At 41.0% G+C, this 20,955-nt stretch overlaps 2 protein-coding genes across 2 annotated transcripts in view; both read left to right on the top strand.

The window, feature by feature from the left end:
* Window positions 1-276: 276 nt before the first annotated feature.
* Window positions 277-12,830, top strand: adcy3b (adenylate cyclase 3b). The gene is made up of 21 exons (XM_020623686.1): window positions 277-342; window positions 1,257-4,416; window positions 4,591-4,740; window positions 5,836-5,975; window positions 6,062-6,173; window positions 6,415-6,542; window positions 6,622-6,780; window positions 6,867-7,026; window positions 7,281-7,388; window positions 7,628-7,704; window positions 7,847-8,005; window positions 8,455-8,542; window positions 8,867-8,983; window positions 9,862-10,127; window positions 10,280-10,361; window positions 10,511-10,669; window positions 10,929-11,075; window positions 11,214-11,330; window positions 11,416-11,542; window positions 11,933-12,057; window positions 12,173-12,830. Exons 2-21 carry the CDS (start codon window positions 3,736-3,738, stop codon window positions 12,353-12,355), a joined length of 3,285 nt encoding a protein of 1,094 aa, XP_020479342.1. The 5' UTR covers window positions 277-342; window positions 1,257-3,735; the 3' UTR covers window positions 12,356-12,830.
* Window positions 12,831-13,133: 303 nt separating this feature from the next.
* Window positions 13,134-20,955, top strand: part of wdr26b (WD repeat domain 26b) — a 14,496-nt gene continuing 6,674 nt past the window's right edge. Inside the window, exons 1-7 of the mRNA XM_020623674.1 lie at window positions 13,134-13,886; window positions 15,885-15,984; window positions 16,849-16,905; window positions 18,316-18,452; window positions 19,491-19,588; window positions 19,698-19,854; window positions 20,231-20,369. Of these exons, the coding sequence (XP_020479330.1) occupies window positions 13,582-13,886; window positions 15,885-15,984; window positions 16,849-16,905; window positions 18,316-18,452; window positions 19,491-19,588; window positions 19,698-19,854; window positions 20,231-20,369 (993 nt within the window). The 5' untranslated portion in view covers window positions 13,134-13,581. The remainder of the gene's footprint in view (window positions 13,887-15,884; window positions 15,985-16,848; window positions 16,906-18,315; window positions 18,453-19,490; window positions 19,589-19,697; window positions 19,855-20,230; window positions 20,370-20,955) is intronic.

Below are 20,955 nucleotides of genomic sequence, written 5' to 3'. Positions count from 1 at the left end.
ACAGGCTGAGACTTGGACATTGTGGTTTAGCCAGCTGTTTGAAAATCCAGATGGTCTATGTCACTGTGGTAATATAGGTAATATGGAGATGGTTTGGCATGTTATTTATTTATGTAATATTTTTAGAAGAGTAAGACAGCAGTTATTCAAGGAACTAACAGACTTGATTTGGGACTCCCCTTTTTATTTCAGTTCTTTCAAGTATTTTGTCCCCCTGTGGAGGGCGGCATTACTCCTCATGGTGTACATCCTGTCGGAAATCTATTAGAAGAAGAAGAAGAAGAAGAGCAAGTGGCGGTGACAAGCTCGGTGCATAAGGAGTCATGGCAGATACAAGCCTTAGTAAGATTGCTTCAGAAACATACTACAGCAAGTGGCCACAGGAAGAGCTTTTAACATACGTTTATATATACTTTTAACACATATGTCTGATTTTTATGCAGCTGTTTTCATGTGATGGACAGAGAAGTCCGAGTTGTTTGAACCGTTAATGTGAAAGCTGTATGATCTGAATGAACTAGAGTGCAAAAACAAAGCATCACTAAAGCAGTGACACAGATACATAGGTAACGACATGGTCTGTCGAAGTGTTTGTTGTTCTTTTGTAGTTCAGGGAGATTTCCTGGTTTTACGTTTCAACATGGAGCCATGGAAGTGGTTTCCCTTTCATCTTAAAGTGACAGGGGCAGGTCATGGCACGCGTAAAAGTCTACGCACAAGCAGTGGCAGAAGTATACAAGTGCTCCAATACAAATAAAAGTCCTACATTTAAAATGTAATCAAGATAATACATATTATTGGATTATTTTTATGCCTTAACATATAAGGAGCAGTTTAATGTAGCACCTGAAGATGCAGTTCATTTTAAGTGTTGGGTATTTTGATCTACAGTATAGTGAGGCACCTTATTTCATAGGAATCATCCCTTTTGTTTGAAAATGTACAAATTAACCGCAGCTGTTAAAAAATAAAATATTTCATTCTGAAATTATAAGTAGAAATATAAAAAAGCACAAACTGGAAATATCCTTTTTGTTCTGACAATAATATAATGCATAGTCCTCCCCTGGCTGGGGAAGGTCCACAGCTGTATTGAGTAGAGTAGTACTCCTCATTAAGAGTAAACTAAAGTTCACGTGTAAAATTGGTGAGGTACCCCTAAAGTGCAGTATTTATGTAAATGTACTTTGTTCATTTCACCCAGTGGTGATAGTTTAATATTCCTTTCTGAAACCCTGTGTCTTTACCCCTTCCAGGTGTTTTTGGTGTGCTGACGACAATCCTAAAAAGTGCAGCAGCAGGTTTTGCATTTGGAGAAGCTGCGCTATTTGCAGTTGAGCCCAGACTGACTGATGATCACGTCCTGCTGGCTGCTGCGGCCCTGGCTGCTGGTCGAGCTGGTTCCACGGGTGTCGGGGTAGTGGCGGCATGCCTCGTGTTCACCTCAGTGCTCGTTTCTCTGGGAAGTGGTTTCCTTCTTGCTGCCATGGTGATGAAGCTGCTGACAAAAGTTGGAGTGCAGTTGCCATGGTTAGTGGAGGCCACGACAGGAGCCTCTGTTGTGGTGGGCTCTGTGACTACTGGAATGTTAGTGGGCATCCTTCCACCATGGATCTACATCACAGCCCAAGGCATTCTGGTCCTTGTAGTATACTCACAAAGTAACATAAATGACATGACCACAGCTCTGCTAATCATCTTCACCACTCTCTATCTCAGTGTTGTATATGGAAGGATGGGTATCATAACTGGCCTCTTCATCATGGGATTTACCATCTGTGTCCTTTATGCCCTACGAAAAGCTCTGACAGGGAGGGTGTCCCAGAGGCCAAAATCTAAAACTGGGTGCAAAATGCTGGAAAGGATATTCTTCTACTCTGTTTTTGTGGGGATAATGGGATTTTCTGTAGGGTTAGTAGCAGGTGAAGCAGGGGAAGGGTTGGAAGCAGAAGTGGTTTTGATGCTGCAGTCGGTCATCTGGGTGGTGTTTCTGTCTGCTGTGCTGCTAGGAGCTGGCCTGGGAACGGTGGCCATGGTTGGGTTGGGGCCAGAGGTGGCTGGAAAGGTCGCTCTGGGGGCTGCTATAATGTCATCAGTGGCTCTGAGAGTTATTCTGCAATCAAGCTCTTCTCTGGGGCCTCGAAGCAGCATAGGGGGAACATTAGGAGCAACTACAGCTGCAGGAGTATCACTTGGAGCTGCAAGTGTTGCAGCAAAACAAGCATTCAAGTCTAGAAATTCAACTTTAATTGTGATAGGTTCAGTTGTTGCTGGTGTATTGCTGGCCACAGAAGGTGTAGCACTGAAAGCAACTCTACTGACAGTATCAGGGCTTATAACCGTAACACTTGTTGCAGTGGGGGCACTTATTCTGGGTGCACCAAAGAGCCCTTTCCACACTCAGGTGAATCTACAAAGGGGCCTTCTCACAGGGCCAGAGCTAATTAAAGGAATTGGCATGGAGACGGTAACCGCAGCAGCAGCATCGATTGGAGCTGGGGCACTTGGGGCTGCAGCGTTAGGCACCGCAGCTCTGGGGAGACTGGGGACTGTGGGAGTTCTGGTGGCTATTTTGTTGGCTTTGGGAAGTGCTCTAGGTGGTATGATAGGAAAATCACCACCAGCAGCAAACGCACACAGAGATTGACTAATGCCTGAGTTTAAACATTTCTCTTCTACTGGTCACTAATCAGTCAGAACACAAACACTCTGTGGGCTGACAAAGAGAAGTGTGTGTGTGTGTAGATATTGTATGTTTAGCCACTGTAAGTTGCATGTAACTCATTTTAAACACAAAAAAATAAATCTGGCCATTCATCAAAGCTATCAGTTGTGTCATAAACATGTATTATTCCGCCTACCAGCTGAGTAAAAGCGATAAGAAATGAGTGATCCATTGTTATTCTCTAAGAAAATCTAGGGCTAATTCCAATAAACACTAAATAATTATAAAATAAATTATCAATTAGTTGACATTTTGCACTGTAGCTTTAATAATTCCTTTTCCTCACCTTTTCACACTGTCACTGTCACATCTCCCCAGACATGATTACAAGCTGGTTGTTACTTTGGTTTCATCTTAACAACAGTAACAGAGGACAAGCTGTTAAAGAAAAAGGAGGGGAGAGTGGGAGGAGAAAGAAGGGAAGAATAATATCAGCAGATAGAAGAGCATCTCGGAGCAGATTATGTTATGGAAAAATTTAGATTCATACATCAAAATATAGCGTCATTCTGCCTATAGACACTCGTATAACCTTTTCTGAAGAGATATGTTTTTTTGAAATGGATACCCACCTGAGGCTCAAGGATTTGTGCTTCTGCTATGAGATTTTCAGCTGGTTTCAAGATTTTTTTTTCCACTGAAGTAGCTTAAGAACAAGAAATTCTAGGAAATTTTTCAATTGTTTATGGAGCTAACAACACTATAATTACTGTACATCAAGAAACATGGTAACAAATTCGACAGGTAAGAGACTTTTCAAGGTGGATATGTGGTAAAAGTAGCTGTTGGAGCTGTGTTTACATCTTATTGACACCTTGGAATGGAATTATCTCATGCACTGAAAGTTTTTTGACTCATGGATGATTTTTGCACTATTCAAAGCTTGATAATGTAAATATCTAACACAAACATGGGATATAACTTTTCCACGGATTTTCATCTTCTGTGTGCTTCCAGAATACTAACACAGTATTATAAGAACAAAGAGGAATACCATTAAAAAAAACATTATGTCTCTGAACCGGCTCCACACAACAGACACGGAGCAGTCTGCAGAGTACTCTGTGGAATTCTCTGGGCAGGTTCCTGGTGATCTGGGTCATGGAGCGGGTCGGACACGTCAGATGACCGTGCTCCAGTCAAGATGCTGTCGCTGTGTTCCGCTTTCAGTGCGCCTCACCTTTATGCCAGAGTCACTGGAGAGGCTTTATCAGAGTTACTTCCGTCAGCAGAGGAAAGAGAACCTGCTGGTGTTGATGATGTGTGCTGCTTTTTTCAACGGCTTCATCATCATCATGAGTGCAGTGGTGTACACCGAGGACAAACTGGCAATGGTGGTGGTTGCAGCTGTGGGGCTGGCAGCAGACATTGTTTTCTATCTGCTGTGTTGGTTACAGAAGCTTCCGGCATCGCTCGTTTTAAACAGAGCGTTACCATACATACTGTGGGTGATGACAACTGTCCATGTTTTATGTTACATGGGACTGAACTTTGAGCGTTTCCCCCATGCCAGTGACTCTGTGGGCTGGCAGGTCTTTTTCAGTTTCACCAGTTTTCTGACACTGCCACTGGACCTGGTGCCCCTGCTGCTGCTCACAACGCTGTCCTGTGGGATACACACCTTGGTTTTGGGGGTGACTGTTGCTCAAAGGGCTGATACCAGCCTGCAGGGGCCCATGCTGGCGAGACAGGTAACTATAGCAAGTGATGGTAAAGTGACAAATGACAAATCACCTGCAAGTTAAAGGTTTTGGGGGCAGGGGGCTGCCTGACCTAATGCATAATACACAGTGGTTATAAAGTAACAGCAAAGGTCAGGTGACCCCATACACACACAAGCACACATACTCTCTTCCTCTCTCCAGCTCCTAGCCAACATCATGCTGTACCTGGGTGCAGCCATAGTGGGTGTCATGTCATACTACATGTCAGACAGGAAGTACAGGACAGCCTTTTCAGAAGCTCGTCAGTCACTCGAGGTCAAACTCACCCTGGAGGAGCAGAGCACCCAGCAGGTTAGTGGACATACAGCAGATATTTGCTTAATGAAATAATACATTTTTGGGGGAGTGGGAGTCAGGGCAAACATACACATACACATATGCACAACAGCACACTACACCTGGGAGCTAGCCCACTCTGCGCTGCCAAATTATGCTGTGTTTTGCTCGGATAATACATTAGGTTGAGAGAAGGCTGTTTTCACTGTCGGGGACTTGACACCATATGGTCATCTTAAGCTCTGTGACAACCAACACATCCTTTACAAAAGAAATATTTTTATATTTTTAATCCTCCCTTAATGCTCCTAACTTTATTTCGTGTTAGCTGATCATCGTTTTGCTCATGGGGCACCATTTTATCTCCTTTTGTATTGCGGTTTTAGTAGTACTATTCCTTTTGCAGCTTCCCTGCTCTTTTTCTATACATCTTTTATAGTCTGTTTATAAGCTAATTATCCTAACTGATTAGTATCTGGGCTGTCATTTGTGTTTCTTAAATATGTGGCTGGGGGTTGAGGAAGCAACAAATGAATAAAAAATGAAGACACAGTTTGGGCACTAATGGTAAAAATGCAATAGATTTTTTTTTTGTGCAGTCAAATTGTGAATCAAATGGCAATGTTAATGCATTCCCTTACTAGCCATTCCCTTTATAGCTCCTCATGCCACAACGGTGTAACTTAATAATGTAACCTACACTGTTTCTAACCTTGATTGTATTCATTTCATTCTTCTATTTGGCCCATTCTTGCTTCATCCCCTCCATTATCCCATCTGTGACAATTATGGAACAAAGACCTGGGAGAGTTGCTTCAGCAGGGGTGGAAAAGTTGTTGGAGTGGGGATATATAAATGACGATGGAGACACAGAAGGAAACAGAGAGAGAAGGTGGAGGTAGAATCCCAAATTGATGTTTCTGTGGGGATTTTGGTAGACAACAGATAGAAGCAGTCAGCCAGAATACATCAGACCAGTCGACAGGATCTCCTGAAGATCCCTGTACTGCCTGAGTCATGCTACAGTATGTACACCCATGGGACCCTTTATGCAATCTATCATTACTGAACAAGGCAAAACTCACTTTTCTTACATGTGTGTCTATGTAGGAGGAACTATTACTGTCTATCTTGCCCAAGCACATAGCTGATGAGATGCTGCAGGGCATGAAGAACCAGGCCAATCAGAAAGAAGTGCAGCGGCAGCAGCAGTTCAACACTATGTACATGTACCGCCATGAAAACGTCAGGTCAGGTTCACAAAATCAGCTTTTTTGGAGGTGTTAAAGTCAGAATATTTTGGGAGGCATTTGTAACATCTGCACTTTCATTGCAGTATCCTGTTTGCTGACATTGTGGGCTTCACCCAGCTGTCTTCAACCTGTAGTGCCCATGAGCTCGTAAAGCTGCTTAATGAACTGTTTGCCCGCTTTGACAAACTGGCAGCCGTGAGTGTCTGTTTTCCTTCGACTCTGTTGTGTTTTAGTGTATGTTCTGCTGTGCTTCTCATCATATATCTTAGATTGTGAGTCACGTTTGATCAAAACAATGATTATAAGGATTAATGTTCATATTTTATGTGACTGAGATATCACTTTCTCAACATTCTTCATAGTACATTCAGACAATATCTTCCTTAACTTGCTACACTTCATTTAAATCACCTGCACATCTGACTTTATTTTACAGCAATACCACCAACTGAGGATTAAGATCCTTGGAGACTGTTACTATTGTATATGTGGTCTACCTGACTTCAGAGAGGACCATGCAGCCTGCTCCATAAACATGGGTCTAGCGATGGTAGAAGCCATCTCGTAAGTAATGGCCTTACTTTCACAATCTAGAAACAAAAAATAAATAAAAATACATTTTACATTGTCCCTGTTGTTTCAGGTATGTGCGAGACAAGACAAAAACTGGAGTGGACATGCGTGTGGGCGTCCACACAGGTACTGTACTGGGCGGAGTACTCGGGCAGAAAAGATGGCAGTTTGATGTTTGGTCCACAGATGTCACTGTAGCCAACAAAATGGAGTCGGGAGGAATTCCTGGGTATGAAAAAATACTTTTCTTACTGTCATAGCAAGCAATCACATTCTTTTATGTATATTATTTTAACTGGTTTCCGTGCTACACAGGAGAGTGCATATTTCCCAGAATACTAAGGACTGTCTACACGGAGAATTTGAACTGGAACCAGGGAATGGTGGAGAGAGGTGCGAGTACCTGCTGGAGAAAGGCATCGACACATATTTGGTTCTAGTGCCTAAACAGGAGGCAAATGGACTCAATGGAAATGTGAGTGAATACACTGCTGTAGTCATTTTCATTTTCAAAAACATCCCCTAGTTTCTTTCAGTCCATGAGGTTAACTCACAGATCTAAGGGCTGCTTGAATCAAAACCACAATAGCTAAATTATTACATTTAAAAGTGCATTAAATTAAGAAACTACATTAAATGAAAAGTATTGTAAAGAGTAGTACACATTTTTAAATTATAGTTTAATTTATGTGGTGTTAATAAATGCTTTTTGTGCTTCTCCTCCCTCAGGCACCTGATGCAATGGCCAAAAGAAATTCAAACCAGTTGATCAACACTACAGAAACCAATGGAGACACAGCTTCACTCCAGCCCAGGCCCACTGAGTCTGAACAAGAGGTTAATCATGATAACTGTCTTTATTCATTGTCATTCTTAAGCCCAAGTCCATATTTTGTGCCTACTACACAAGCACAAAACTTCAGTACACAGCAGTACACAGTACACAGAGTGAATTGGTACCAATGCATAAAAACACACATCGTCAGTACCATTAAATAGATAAATATATATCTTTTAACTCATTCATTCAATTCATTGCAACCTATCTGGTCTATTTTTCTCACTAATGATCCTAGAAGCACAATATGGTTGAGGACCAAGTGATCAACAAGCGACTGCAGCAGGAGCTGCTGGAGAGAGAAGCTCAACAAATGTAAGAAAAGATAAGAAGAGTAGAGGGAGATGACTGCAGTGTTAAAGGATACTCAACCACGAAATAATATATATGCATTCCCTGTCCTCTCAAGCCCTAATTCACACTTTTTCCCTGTTGCCATATCTCTCTGTGCTCACAGAATGAAGGATCAGATCAACTCCATCTCATTGCGTTTTGTGGACAGAAAGTTGGAGGATCATTACTCCTCTGAGAAGGAGAAGCGGAGTGGAGCAGCCTTTTGCTGCTGCATGATAGTGCTCTTTTTCATCACAGCAATGCAGGTGTTCATAGACCCACTGTGAGTTACTGTATATTACTTTGTTTTGCTACATCTTATAAAATACAGTGAATCTTCTTCTTCTTTCGGCTGTTCCCGTTAGGGGTCGCCACAGCGAATCATCTGTTTCCACCTAACTCTATCCTCGGCATCCTCTACTCTCGCCCCAATTAACTTCATGTCCTCTTTTAGCACATCCATATATCTCCTCTTTGGCCTTCCTCTTGACCTCTTGCCTGACAGCTCCATCTCCAACATCCTTCTACCAATATAACCACTATCAATACAAATCTAATATGAAAGCTAATTGTATGCAGACTTTGATATGCCCCTTAACCAAGAATTGTAGCCTCAAAAATGATAAAGTTGAGCCATGTTTAAAATCAGTTTAAAGAATTTATGCAATGCATGTTTTTCTGGGAGTAGTTTATTTGTTAGAAATGACTTTAAAATGTGTGTTTTTGTTCCAGGTTGGTTGTGAATTATGTGACTTTTGCAGTGGGAGAGTTATTGCTACTAATCCTCATGCTGTGCTCCCTAGCTGCCATCTACCCCAGGGTGAGAAAGCAGAAAACTATCCGTTGCTTTGGTGATAGGGAACAAATTTTATTTTATAATGTCTCAATTTATTTAATTGTACAACCCATTTTGTTTCAGGAAAAACACTGAAACAAGGAGCTCTGACACTGACATAATTATTTTTCATTTCAATTAGTTATGTTCTCAGTATTGATTTGAAATTAAATTACATTAACTTGTAGTTACATGCATGTGTGAGAATACACAGGCATTATTTATTACATGGGCATTTGTAATCTGCTGAGTGCATCAGGAACTCTTGGTGTTGATGATGATGATGGCAATGATTTTTGTTTATCACAGATGTTCTCCAAGAGGTTGGTGTCTTTCTCACTGTGGATTGATCGCACCCGTTGGGCAAGAAATACGTGGGCTATGGCAGCCATATTTGTTCTTACCATGGCTGTGATCGCTGACATGGTATGACTCTATTACCAAATTCTGGTGCACTGTTTGTGTTGTATATGTAATTTTTTTGAGACAAAAGCTAAATATATTATGACATAATAGCTGTTGTAGAAATTCAGTTGAAACCATATTTGGTCATAAAATATCTAGATGGAAATACAGTGAATTAAATACCTGAAAAATCATGTGAATCAAATGTTGCCATCATGGTACACTATATATCGTCATATCACCTAACCCTAGAGTGTATACTACTTTCCATTTGTGTGATTCCAGTTTGTCCTCATCAAGCTATTGCTGCCTTTTATGTGTCTGACTGCATGTTCCCAGTGGAGTCCATTAGTTGTCTGTCTCATTGCTTGCTGGCTCATTTGTCATGGCCCCAAAGGGCCAGCTTGTTACACACACTGCTGCTTTCAAGGTCTAACAGGAATAGAGGATGCCAAAGTGAGCATTCATTTCTTTGTCTTAGCTGTCATGTAGACGTGGCAGCCACACTGAAAAAAAAAAGAAGTGAACATGTTTAAATATTCCTGCAGTTTCTGTTGCTGCTGTTGTAACAGGGGTTGATGTCAACTGAGGGGTTATTTATTTATTTAAAGTAGCTAAATAAGAACCAACATGACACAACTTTATAGTTATCAGTGCCAACAGAGCTTACATATATTTTTATGCTAGATTCATGTCAAGACACTGAATTTAAATATTAATTTTGTGAATAAATGAATATACAGTAAAAATGAATTTTCAAGGCACAATATCATCCTTGTGACTCTGTATATGTCAGCAAATTAATCTGTTTTACCCCCAGCCACCACACTGACTTTGAGCTATATACAGTAAAGGTGTTTACTGAAAATTATTCACTCACTTTATTTCTGATGTTGCAGCTGAGCTGCGTTCCACCGTCTGTTTGGGTGTCCAACAGCACCTCTGGCCCTGTCCTGAAGTCACTCAGTGACCGAGGCTGTGCAGATAATCCAAAGCATTACAGCTACATGACTGTGATGTCACTAATCGCAACTGCCATGTTGGTACAGGTCAGCCACCTGATTAAGCTAGGTCTTATGGCACTGGTTGTGACAGCAGCTGGAGCTGTTAATATTTACAGCTGGCGAGACATCTACGACCTGTATGACTTTATACGGTATACCAGGTAAAAAGTGGATCAATCAATGAACAGTGTATTTTTATGTCAATTTATTAAAAACACCAAAATAAAATGTGATCTGCCAATAGAGAATGATTCTACTAGGTTTTATGCCTTTCTCTAATCCTATCTCTCTCTCTCTCTCTCTGTGTTTCCAGAGCCTCTATGGTTCCATCAAAGTACCTCATGACCATGATGATTATTGTCATGATGATTGGCTTCTACTTCTTTGCCCGCCATGTGAGTCACTTTTTCTGTACAGCAAACTTTGCTGAGCCATAGCAGCCTGTCTGTGCAACAGTCAACATGGCAATTCTCATGTTTTTCCTAAAAGGTTTCACCCAAAATATCTTACAGATAAACTTTCATTCTTACCATGATGTGTATAGTTAGAACGTCAGTCTAGGAAACTGTTCCTGTGGAAGATTGGCGTGCATGATCAGAAGGAACGGGTGTTTGAGATGCGACGCTGGAATGAAGCTCTGGTCACCAACATGCTGCCTGAACATGTCGCCAAACACTTCCTGGGCTCTAAGAAGAGAGATGAGGTATATATAAGTGTGTGCTAAGTTATAGAAATAGATGTGTGGGTGTCTGGAGGACTGTGAGTACAGAAAAAGAAAATGACAGGATAGTCAGGAGGGCACCAGTTCATTGCATATCAGTGCCATCTTGTGGTCTATTTCCTAATTACATATTAGTTCTTGTCGATTTTGTTCTAATAAGAAGTTATGATGAGGCTTTTGTAAAATGAAAACTGAAATATGAAAACAAGACACACTAACACTGAGCCATTTGTCATTGTAGGAGCTGTACAGCCAGTCATATGATGAAATAGGTGTGATGTTTGCTTCTATTCCCAACTTTTCTGATTTCTACACTGAAGAGAGCATCAACAATGGAGGCCTTGAGTGTCTCAGGATCCTCAATGAGATCATCTCAGACTTTGACAGTGTGAGTTCAATCAGCTGATCGTATATTTTGAGAAGTAATGATACAACTCTCATGTGTCATCATGGTGTGAACAACCTGCAGAGCTTTTAAATGCATATGACTCCCCTCAGACACACCGATGTCCATTTTCTCCTCTAGTTGCTCGACAGAGATGAGTTCCGCTGTATCACTAAGATCAAGACAATAGGAAGCACCTACATGGCTGCATCAGGGCTCACTCCAGAAAGCAACACTAATGCATACAACAGCCATAAGGTGACACTTTTACAAAATGTATTATTATTATTATTATTATCTTAAGTGGCATAGATAATTATAATTGTAAAATGCTGTTCTACAGCCAGAGGACAGGTCACTGATTGAGCACTGGCAGCACCTCGCTGACCTGGCAGACTTTGCCTTGGCTATGAAAGTCACTCTCAACAACCTCAACAAACAGTCCTTCAACAACTTCATGCTCCGAATTGGTCAGTGTGTGTGTATTTGTGAGCCTGTGTGTGTGTGTGTGTGTGTTCTTGTACTTGCTGCATAGTGAGGAGCAAAAAAGGGTTTTGTTTTTTTGCTACAGAGTGAGGACATTTTTGGAAAGTGAGGACATTTTGGCTGGTTCTCAAATGGTTTAACACTTTTTTGAAGGTTAAAAATTGGTTTTAGGGTTCAAGTTAGAATTGGGTTTAGGTTAGGGTAAGGGATGAGGTTAGACATTTAGCTCTGATGGTTAAGTGTTAGGGTAAGGGCTATGAAATACATTATTTCAGTGAATGTCCTCACAATGATAGAAATACACATGTTTGTGTGCATACATGCACATGCAATTGCAAGTGTCTATTTTCATGTTTTCATGCTGATCCCTCCAGGTCTGAATAAGGGTGGAGTTCTTGCTGGAGTGATTGGAGCTCGTAAACCTCACTACGACATCTGGGGCAACACAGTCAATGTGGCCAGTAGAATGGAATCCACTGGAGTGATGGGAAACATCCAGGTAACATACACATGTGAAACCACACATGCAACACATTGCAACAGCTTGTGATTTTACTCTGCCTTGTGCTATTCCATACCCAGTTCAAAGTTTTAATTTCTACTTGTGTCATTAGGTGGTGGAGGATTGTCATAACATACTGAAGGAGTATGGCTTCCGCTTCATCCGAAGAGGGCTCATATATGTCAAAGGAAAAGGGGAGCTGTTAACCTTTTTCATGAAAGGCAAAGACAAACCTAGCAGCAATGGCGGCCCAGTGCTCACTGCCCTGCCGAACCAAGTTGCGGACCATTCTTAACTAATTTCACCTAAACAAGTGTCATTAACACAAGGATAAGCCTGGGCAGACTGTCCTCTTTACTCCATTACTCTCATATACACAGTTAATTTACCTATATCTTTTTCCATACACTCTGTAGCAATGCAAAGAATTTGGAACTAGATGAACACAACTAAATAATATTATTATCAGCATTATAACTGTGAAATACCATCCCACCCAAAAAATAAACTAAAGAGAAAGTGAGTCTGTATAATTGTACATAATTCAGAAATAGAGTTGAACATCTCACAGAGATCCTGCATTAAAGATTGTATCACTGTGCACTTGATTTATGGAGTGCTATGAGAATTACAAGCTTGGAAACGTTATATAAGTTACTTTCCTTTGCTGTTTTAGCTTGAGCTCAGTTTTTGTCAAATAATGTAGGTTGATCACACTATATAATGTGTTAATAAAACACACTTGCACTAAACTTTGCTTGAACCTGAATGAATAAGATGTCAGTACTAACATTATTTATTATAGGACTAGTATTGAAGATTAATTTTGTGCATACATATTTTATTGATATGTCACTGCTTGCTTTAGTTAAAAATGTAAAAGCTGGACTCCCGCTGAAAGTCTATGGGAGATTCTCACATTATGCTAATTAAAAAATTTGGATATAATAAATGAGAGTCCCTGGGGCCATTCATATGAATTTTAATGTGATATGTTATTGTTGTCAGCCAATTATTATGCTAAATATGTGCTTATGCGCCACCCATGGATTATAATTCTACCCGGAAGCCTGGTAGTGTAGGAATTTCCGGTTACGTCAGGGCGTCAGGACTCCATTAGAGCTGCAGCTGTTTTGAGAGTAACAACAACAAAAACGAGCTAACTGACAGAGCTCTATAGTGACAGTACTTCTCTGAGCCCGACAACGAGGCCTCGGATCTGGAAACTTAACCTTCATTTCCCACCCGGAGCTCCGCCGGCTTCTAACCACGGCCGCTCTCGGTGAGGAAACTCTGGCCTCCGCTTCCTCCTCCTCCGACTCGGACACCGGCGGAGCGTCGCCGCCCCCGCGGAAGAAGCACCGAGCCTCGGCGGCGGAGGGAGCAGGAGAGCCCGGGGCTTCAGCAGTTGTTACAGGCCTCTCTGGAGTTGTCTTAGGACTTGGTACACATTCTCCACACTCTCAAGCCACCTCTGCCATCCACTTTAACCGGAGTATTGTCAACAACCTCAGCAGCAGCATGCAGGCAAACGGGGCAGGACAAGGACAAGAATCCTCTGAGCTTTCCTGCATAAACAGCGCACAAAACGGGGAATCATCCACGGCCACCGGAACCCATTCCAATGGGCTTATCTCCAGCACAGACAACGGGAATAATGTCGGTACCAGTAACGGGTCTTCAACTGGACCTAGTTCGGGGACTTTGACTGCCTCTACAGCTTCGGGCTCGGAGGCCAGCTCGCTCAAAAAGAAGAAACGACTATCGCAGGCGGATGAAGATGTCATACGATTAATAGGGCAACATCTCCGCGGACTAGGGTTGAAGTAAGTTTATTCAATGTGTCAGTCGAAGGAAACCCCACAAAAGCATCTGACGTTAGCGGTGAACATTTGAAGTGTAATCTACATTACTGGTAGTCGTGTGAAACTGCGAAATAGCAGCTGCTAAAAGCGCTGTTAGTGCGCTTGTCAGACACAAACATGGGGGATGGGGTAGTTAGCCTGTGAGCTCGGCAATTGGTAGAGAGAAGGGGTCCATCTTGCACAATAACAGTTAGCTTGATAGCTAACAGCACTAGCCTGCGCTTAGGTGTTGTGACCTGACATTAAACCGTCACACAAACATAAAACACAGTGAACGATTTGGCTGCTTCACAAGTCCATCATGACCTGAATTATGTGTTAAATGCCAGTGGAGCCATAATGCACTGATTAAGGTTACAGATTTCACACCGAATAAAAGGCATTACATCATCTAACGTAATTAACGTTTAGAAAGCACAATTCCTTGGGTTGTTATGGTTTGCAAATCATAAAATCAATGTCACGGAAATGGGGAAACTTAATTTGGCTTTTTACTGAGCTGCCCAAGCGGGGTTATCTAGTTTGCGGTGAATGTTTTTGCGTTTTAATTGCTATTGCGCAAAAAAATGCGGAAGAAATGTTATTGTGCGGGTTGTCACCGTTTTTTGCCCCTGTGCTCAGTGGTTTTCTTGGTTTTACATCTTAGCTGTCTGGGGAAAATAACCTGTTTTTTTGTAAGAGTGTGTGGGTGTAACATTAATAGGTCGACCACACTGTTATAACGAGCATGGTTATGTAAACGGTCCCGGTTATTTTAGTATTCCGACTGTATTCTTTGCATGTCTTGAGCTGTCATTTCGAACAACTCATTGTATCCATCAAATTAATGACCGTGGTGTACAGCTATCTCATGAACAAGATAACTGTCGGCCTTTTATCTTCATTTTTCTCTCAATGTATCAGAGCAACGTGTCAACACTCAGTCACAAACAGTGGCGGGGTGTATTAGGGCATGTATTTATTTAAAGGCAGCAGTCAATATGGTGGGCGACAGTTGGTCCTGAATCAGTTGGTTTTATGGCGGCTGAAGAATGCGCCTTCTACCAGATGTTTTACATGGAAACGCTGTGTTTGAATCTAATTATAGCATGGTGGGATTTCAAGAAATGTAAGTGTAAGCCCTCTTCTTCAAAGTGGCTGGGGTAGCTTGGATAGCTAGACTTCTGCTGATCTCTGGTATCCAGCTGGAAAAATGTTGTTTCTGTTATAGGGTGCCAAAAAAGACTGCCTGACATAGCTATGTTTACAAAGAAGGTGGGTGATGCACGGCATTGGCTGTTTAAAGCAAGTGAAATCAGTGTAGCAGTCAGCTGGATGAGAGGCTCAATACAGAGCTGCTGCGCCACTCTATTGATACCTGAGGATGATGTCATCATGTTGGAGGTGTCAGCCACCCCCCTCATCCCCAACCCACTCTCATTATTTCACAGACACATTTGAGCACATCAGTTTGTGTTTATCAGAGAGCTTGTGTTTGGACAGATGGTTATGGTTCATGGTTGACTGGATGAGAGGACGATGTCAACTGTAGTGGAAGCTTGGTTCATGTTAGTGAACCTCCTGCTGCCCACAAATAATGCTGTGGTGCTCTGGACTGGATTCCCCGAAATATTATTGGCCATGAAATTACCTTTGTCCCATTGTCAGCTAGTGAGATTGTGCCTGTGCTATAATTATTGTAGCAGATCTCCCACTCACTTAAAACATGGCATTATAGTGCAGTTAGAAATGTCATAAATGGTATCATCAAGAAAAGTTGCATCTGACTATAAATGCCATTTGATGTGCTACATCATGCTGATTGAGCTCATACAGGATCTGACAGCTGAAATGTCACTGGGCTTCATTCTTGCGTTTCATTTGTCTGTTTATGTCCTTGTCTCATTTCTCTTCATCCATCTGTCTGCATGTATGCCTAACTTTGTCTGCCTCTCTTCCTCTGTCTCTGTGTCTCTGCAGTCAGACAGTGGACCTGCTGATGCAGGAGTCAGGCTGCAGACTGGAACACCCCTCAGCTACCAAGTTCCGCAACCATGTCATGGAGGGGGAGTGGGAAAAGGTTGGTCTTGGGTTACTATGGTTACATAAGAGCAAGCACTTTGATAGACGGGGAGTTAGTGGCCTTTCTTGGGATTTGTTGGCTATTCTACTGTAACATGGAGAGCATATAGATCAAACTCATCTAATGTGTTTGGTCAACTTGTCTTAAATTTGTAAGGAAGTAGAAGGTAAAAGTAAAACTATAATCATGCCTACTGAAAAGTGCAGCAAACCATTTTTGTCATTTTTTCATAATTAAAAATAGGGCATTGTTCTATCATGTGTCTATTATTATGTTAAAAGATCAGAATTAATGTTGATCGGAACACCCAAAGCTTAGTAGAGCATTATTACCAGATGTTGTAGTGGCTCCACTGGGCCATAATGTGGAAATTGAAAATACTAGGTTTATTTGCACACATTTCAATGAGTTTTTGTATAATTGCCTTGTAAATCACCAGTCTTAGTTACCGCAGAATAACTCTCATTCCAATATTTTAGAGCCTTAGGCTGAACTACATTATATTTAGGTGTTTCTAATATTCTGACCCTCTCATGTATGTAGCTGGGGAGGACAAAAATATAGAGACACCTCTGAATAAAATGGAGTCCAGTACAACCCCACTTTTAACTATGACTTTAATAATAAATATATAATTGAAAGTATACATTTATGACAATTTCAACAAAAACATAAACATTTTGACCTTCATAAACACAGAACTGTTGCGCTGAATTGCATATCTATTGTACAGGTGTACCTAATAAAGTGGCCAGTGAGTATATATGATTGATTATTTTTCCTGTTCATGTATGGAAACTGCAAAGCTAATCAATTCTCTCTGTCTCTGTCCTCCATCACCCTGTGTTTGTTTTGGTCCAGGCTGAGAATGATCTCAATGAGCTGAGAGCACTGATGCATTCTCCCAATGCTATTGTGGTAAGAGCCCAAACCTGAACTGGGCTGAATGATAGACGGACAGTTAGAGGTACATTTCAGGGTTCTAGAACAGCCACAGCCACACCAGATGTTGATTAGGCCTGTTGTTTCATTGATTAAAACAAATCGACTAAAAATAGGCCCACAGTTTTTGGTGTATTCTGGTGTCAATAACCACTACAGTGCCTATATTATACTAACTGCATAGCTAGTTTATACTGTTAGTACTGACTCAAGGTGAAGATTTAGACAAGTATTTTTTTATTTCAGTTTGTAGTTCATTTAGATAAGTTTGCAGAGGTCAGTTTTCACTTTGACATTAGAGGTAGTTTTTTATTCAGTGTTGTAAGACTAAATCATGAAAACCTCAGAGGAGGTTGAATACCTTTTATAGCAATTGTAGTTGCATTCAGTTTTATAGGTTGTATTTTAATAATGTTTTTCCTGCAGTTAAAATATTGCTAATTCATGTTACTGCAAGAATGTAACCATAGTCATCCCAATTCTATATCATGTATTAATTCTAAGTAAATTTAGTATATGCACTTGAAAAAGTAATGAAACTGTGTTGTCAGATATTTCAGTGTGCATGTAAAAATGGTATACTGTAAAGATCAGTATGATAGTACATAATTTATGGAGTAGTTTGACAATGCTAATTAGCCCTTACTAGCATGCTAATTAGCAGATAAGATGAGCTCCAAAAATGCTCTCTTGTGTCTCAGCCAAGTGCCTGCTGCTGTCAGAAGTCTGGTTAGCTGCCATTACCAGTAGGGTTATTGAGCCAATGGCTATAGTGGGTTTTCAGCAGTGTCTACAATGTGGGGAGCCATTTTAGATCTTGAGTTGCAGCAGGTCAGTGTTGTTATTGTCAACATGACTTTCACAGCAGTTCTAGCAGGCAGTTTACTTACATCACAGGCCTAGATGGAGAGGTAGAGCTCTGCATTTTTAAACTCCTCACATATAGATTTTTGTGGGTGGATGTTTTCTTGAATTTGTGTCATAGGTTTAACTGTGCTTGTGCCAGTTGAGCACTGCAGCTTCCATTGCATACCTGAGATAAGACTGATATGTCTTGGGCACGTCTATAAATACATTCTGATAATAAAATCATGCAGCCTTTTCAAATTTTGGTGGTAAATGATGGTATAAATTTAATTGCATCATTTTTATATATGATGATTTGTGTTGTAATGCACAGCTGTACCCCTACAAATGTAAAACTGTCCTCCTTCATGCAGCCCAGCTGTTGTAGGATTAGTATTTCTGATCATTTCTCATCAATGTTAAAGGGAAAGCTTAAGTATTTTATGCTTATTTGTCATTCTTTTCTGTCTTCCTTCTCTAATTTTGTAATTTTTGTATAAAATCTCTTCTCTGTACCTATGCCTCTCTTTGTCTACTCAGCGTATGAAGTTCCTGCTACTGCAACAGAAATACTTAGAGTATCTAGAGGATGGCAAAGTCCTGGAGGCTCTGCAGGTGCTCCGGGGAGAGCTGACACCTCTCAAGTACAACACAGATCGCATCCACGTACTCAGCGGGTACTGTTACAATCTTAATATTGCATCTGTCTCACAGTCATCAGACAGTTCACCCTGTACACCTAGAAATGGCTAATTTATAGACCTCTTGAAAAGCTCTTTAATCAGTGATGCAGCTCCCACTACTGCTGGTGAGCTAAGTAAAGTAGTTTCAGTTTTACTAAAGTTAAGTTTTGGTTTGTGAATCAGTTTTGTCAGATTTTACACTTGTACGATATATAAATTGTTTACATAGTTTGCTAAGAAATAAGGCAACATTAAATTGCCATTCTTTGTCCTGGTGGCTAGTTAGGTATTGGGATGGACAGTTATTATCCAATCAAATCCACTGTGAAATTGGATTAATTTTTTAAGGTGAATGTTGTCACACAACCACGGTGTCTCATGTTACACAGTCAATTAAGATAGGATGCCTCTTTTTGATAGCTGTATGTATATCTTGAACAGAGAGAACTACGAGTCTTGGACTATTGACATAAATCATGGGGCCTTTAAAATTAGTTTCAGTGCCACTGACTTTCGTTTTTAGTCCTAAACTCCATAATCAATATGCTAAAGTCAGTAATGGATCAGTGTTCTTCTATGGTCTTTAACTTGTTATGATTTTGTGTCTCCCGTACATGTTATATTTTCGATAAGTTCTAATGGCATACAGTATAAGAGCATCAATAGAATCCTCTAAGCCATGGTCTGATCAGTGCAGTCCCCATGCTCTCAGCAGAGTTTCTTGTCATACATGATCTAATCCAGTACTGGGAATAGATCACTCAACGCCTTCTGCAAGCCATTCTTTTGGCACAATAATGTATTGATCTGTTGAATGTCTTAGGACAATCAGTCCGCTGTATCTAATTGTGTCCTTGATTCCGTCATTGCATCTTTGTCATCTCGTTCCTTATTTAATGCCAGCATTCGGTGAACTGAGTTACCTCATTTTGCATCTTTCATTGTTAGTGTCAGAGTATTACTAAGTTTGTTACAGTCTCTGTGTCAGTATTAGTTGTTTTGCTTTAGATGTGTTTTTGTGTCTCTCTTCAGGTACCTAATGTGTAGCCATGCTGAGGATTTGAGGGCCAAGGCAGAGTGGGAGGGCAAGGGCACCGCCTCACGCTGCCGATTGCTGGACAAATTACAAAGTGAGGAGACATGTTCACATGCTGACCCTGTACAGTTATCTCATATTGCCTGACTGTACACACAACCTATATGCGGGGTCAATATGTTGACTTTTACCTCTGCTTGTAGCATACCTGCCGCCCTCTGTGATGCTGCCCCCACGGCGGCTGCAGACCCTGCTGCGGCAAGCGGTGGAGCTACAGAGAGACCGCTGCCTCTATCATAACACCAAGCTGGACAGTAGCCTGGACTCAGTCTCTCTGCTCATCGATCATGTCTGTAGCAGGTGGGTGCTAGACAGCAACCATGTTGACCAAGACCGGTCAGGCTCAAACTAAACTGGCATAAAGGATCATCTGATATTTATGTATCTGTCAGCTTCCTGTTGTTACAAAACTAACATGATGGCACTTGCACTGTAAGCCTGGCTTTGTGTTTCCAAGTGTTGTCTTCTGCTTCCGACTCACTGACCCTCTTTTTATGGCTGGCTGCACTTTTCGTCTTATTTCCTAATTTAATTTAACTCCTTAAACTTTCTCCCTTTTATCCTTGCCCTGTTTATATACTGTGATTTCAACATTTTGAGATTTCTATAACATAAGAGGACCTACCATTGGAGGCTTACACAAAGTGTTTACTCTGGTCTTTTTCTGTGGTCACAGGAAGCAGTTCCCCTGTTACACCCATCAGATTCTGACAGAGCACTGTAATGAAGTGTGGTTCTGCAAGTTCTCAAATGATGGCACCAAACTAGCCACTGGCTCCAAAGACACTACTGTCATAATTTGGCAAGTGGACTTGGTGAGTGTGAAAACTGCCTAAATAAATACACTGGGGATTTGTACAGAGCTAAATTTACACCAAATATAGTGGTTAGGTTGACTTGTACATTTTGCAGGTATGTTGATGTTTTTATATGTCTGACAATAAGATATTTTCTTTGTTTTTTACACATGATAATCCTTATGTACATATTGAGTAGCTGTGTGTAAATAACCTGGCAAAATGTTCATGTAAAAATGTATTTGTTGGATTTTCACAGAGGCTCTTTAAAGATCATATTCTAAATATACAGAGCTATCATTCCTTTGTCCTTAGTTGTAGTCTCTCATTGTTTCAGATATATCACTTAATATGTTACATACCTTTCTGTTAGGGGGAATCAACACTGGTATCTGTTTAAAACCCGTTCCACCTGTTTATTTGTTGTCTACAGCTCCCATTCACAGAGGCAGCCTGTCCTCCAGGGGCCTATTTCAAGAAGGCGGTTTAACAAACTCAGAGTTCAAACCTGAACTCTGAGTTGACTTACCCAGAGTTGGAAAACTCGGAGTTTTCGGTTTCAGAACAGCTGAAAAGAGTTGGTTTAATCAACTCTGAGTTGTTT

This window comes from Monopterus albus, unplaced genomic scaffold (genome assembly GCF_001952655.1).
Source record: "Monopterus albus unplaced genomic scaffold, M_albus_1.0 scaffold307.1, whole genome shotgun sequence".
NCBI lineage: Eukaryota > Metazoa > Chordata > Actinopteri > Synbranchiformes > Synbranchidae > Monopterus > Monopterus albus.
This window is presented reverse-complemented; position numbering and strand designations above follow the sequence as displayed.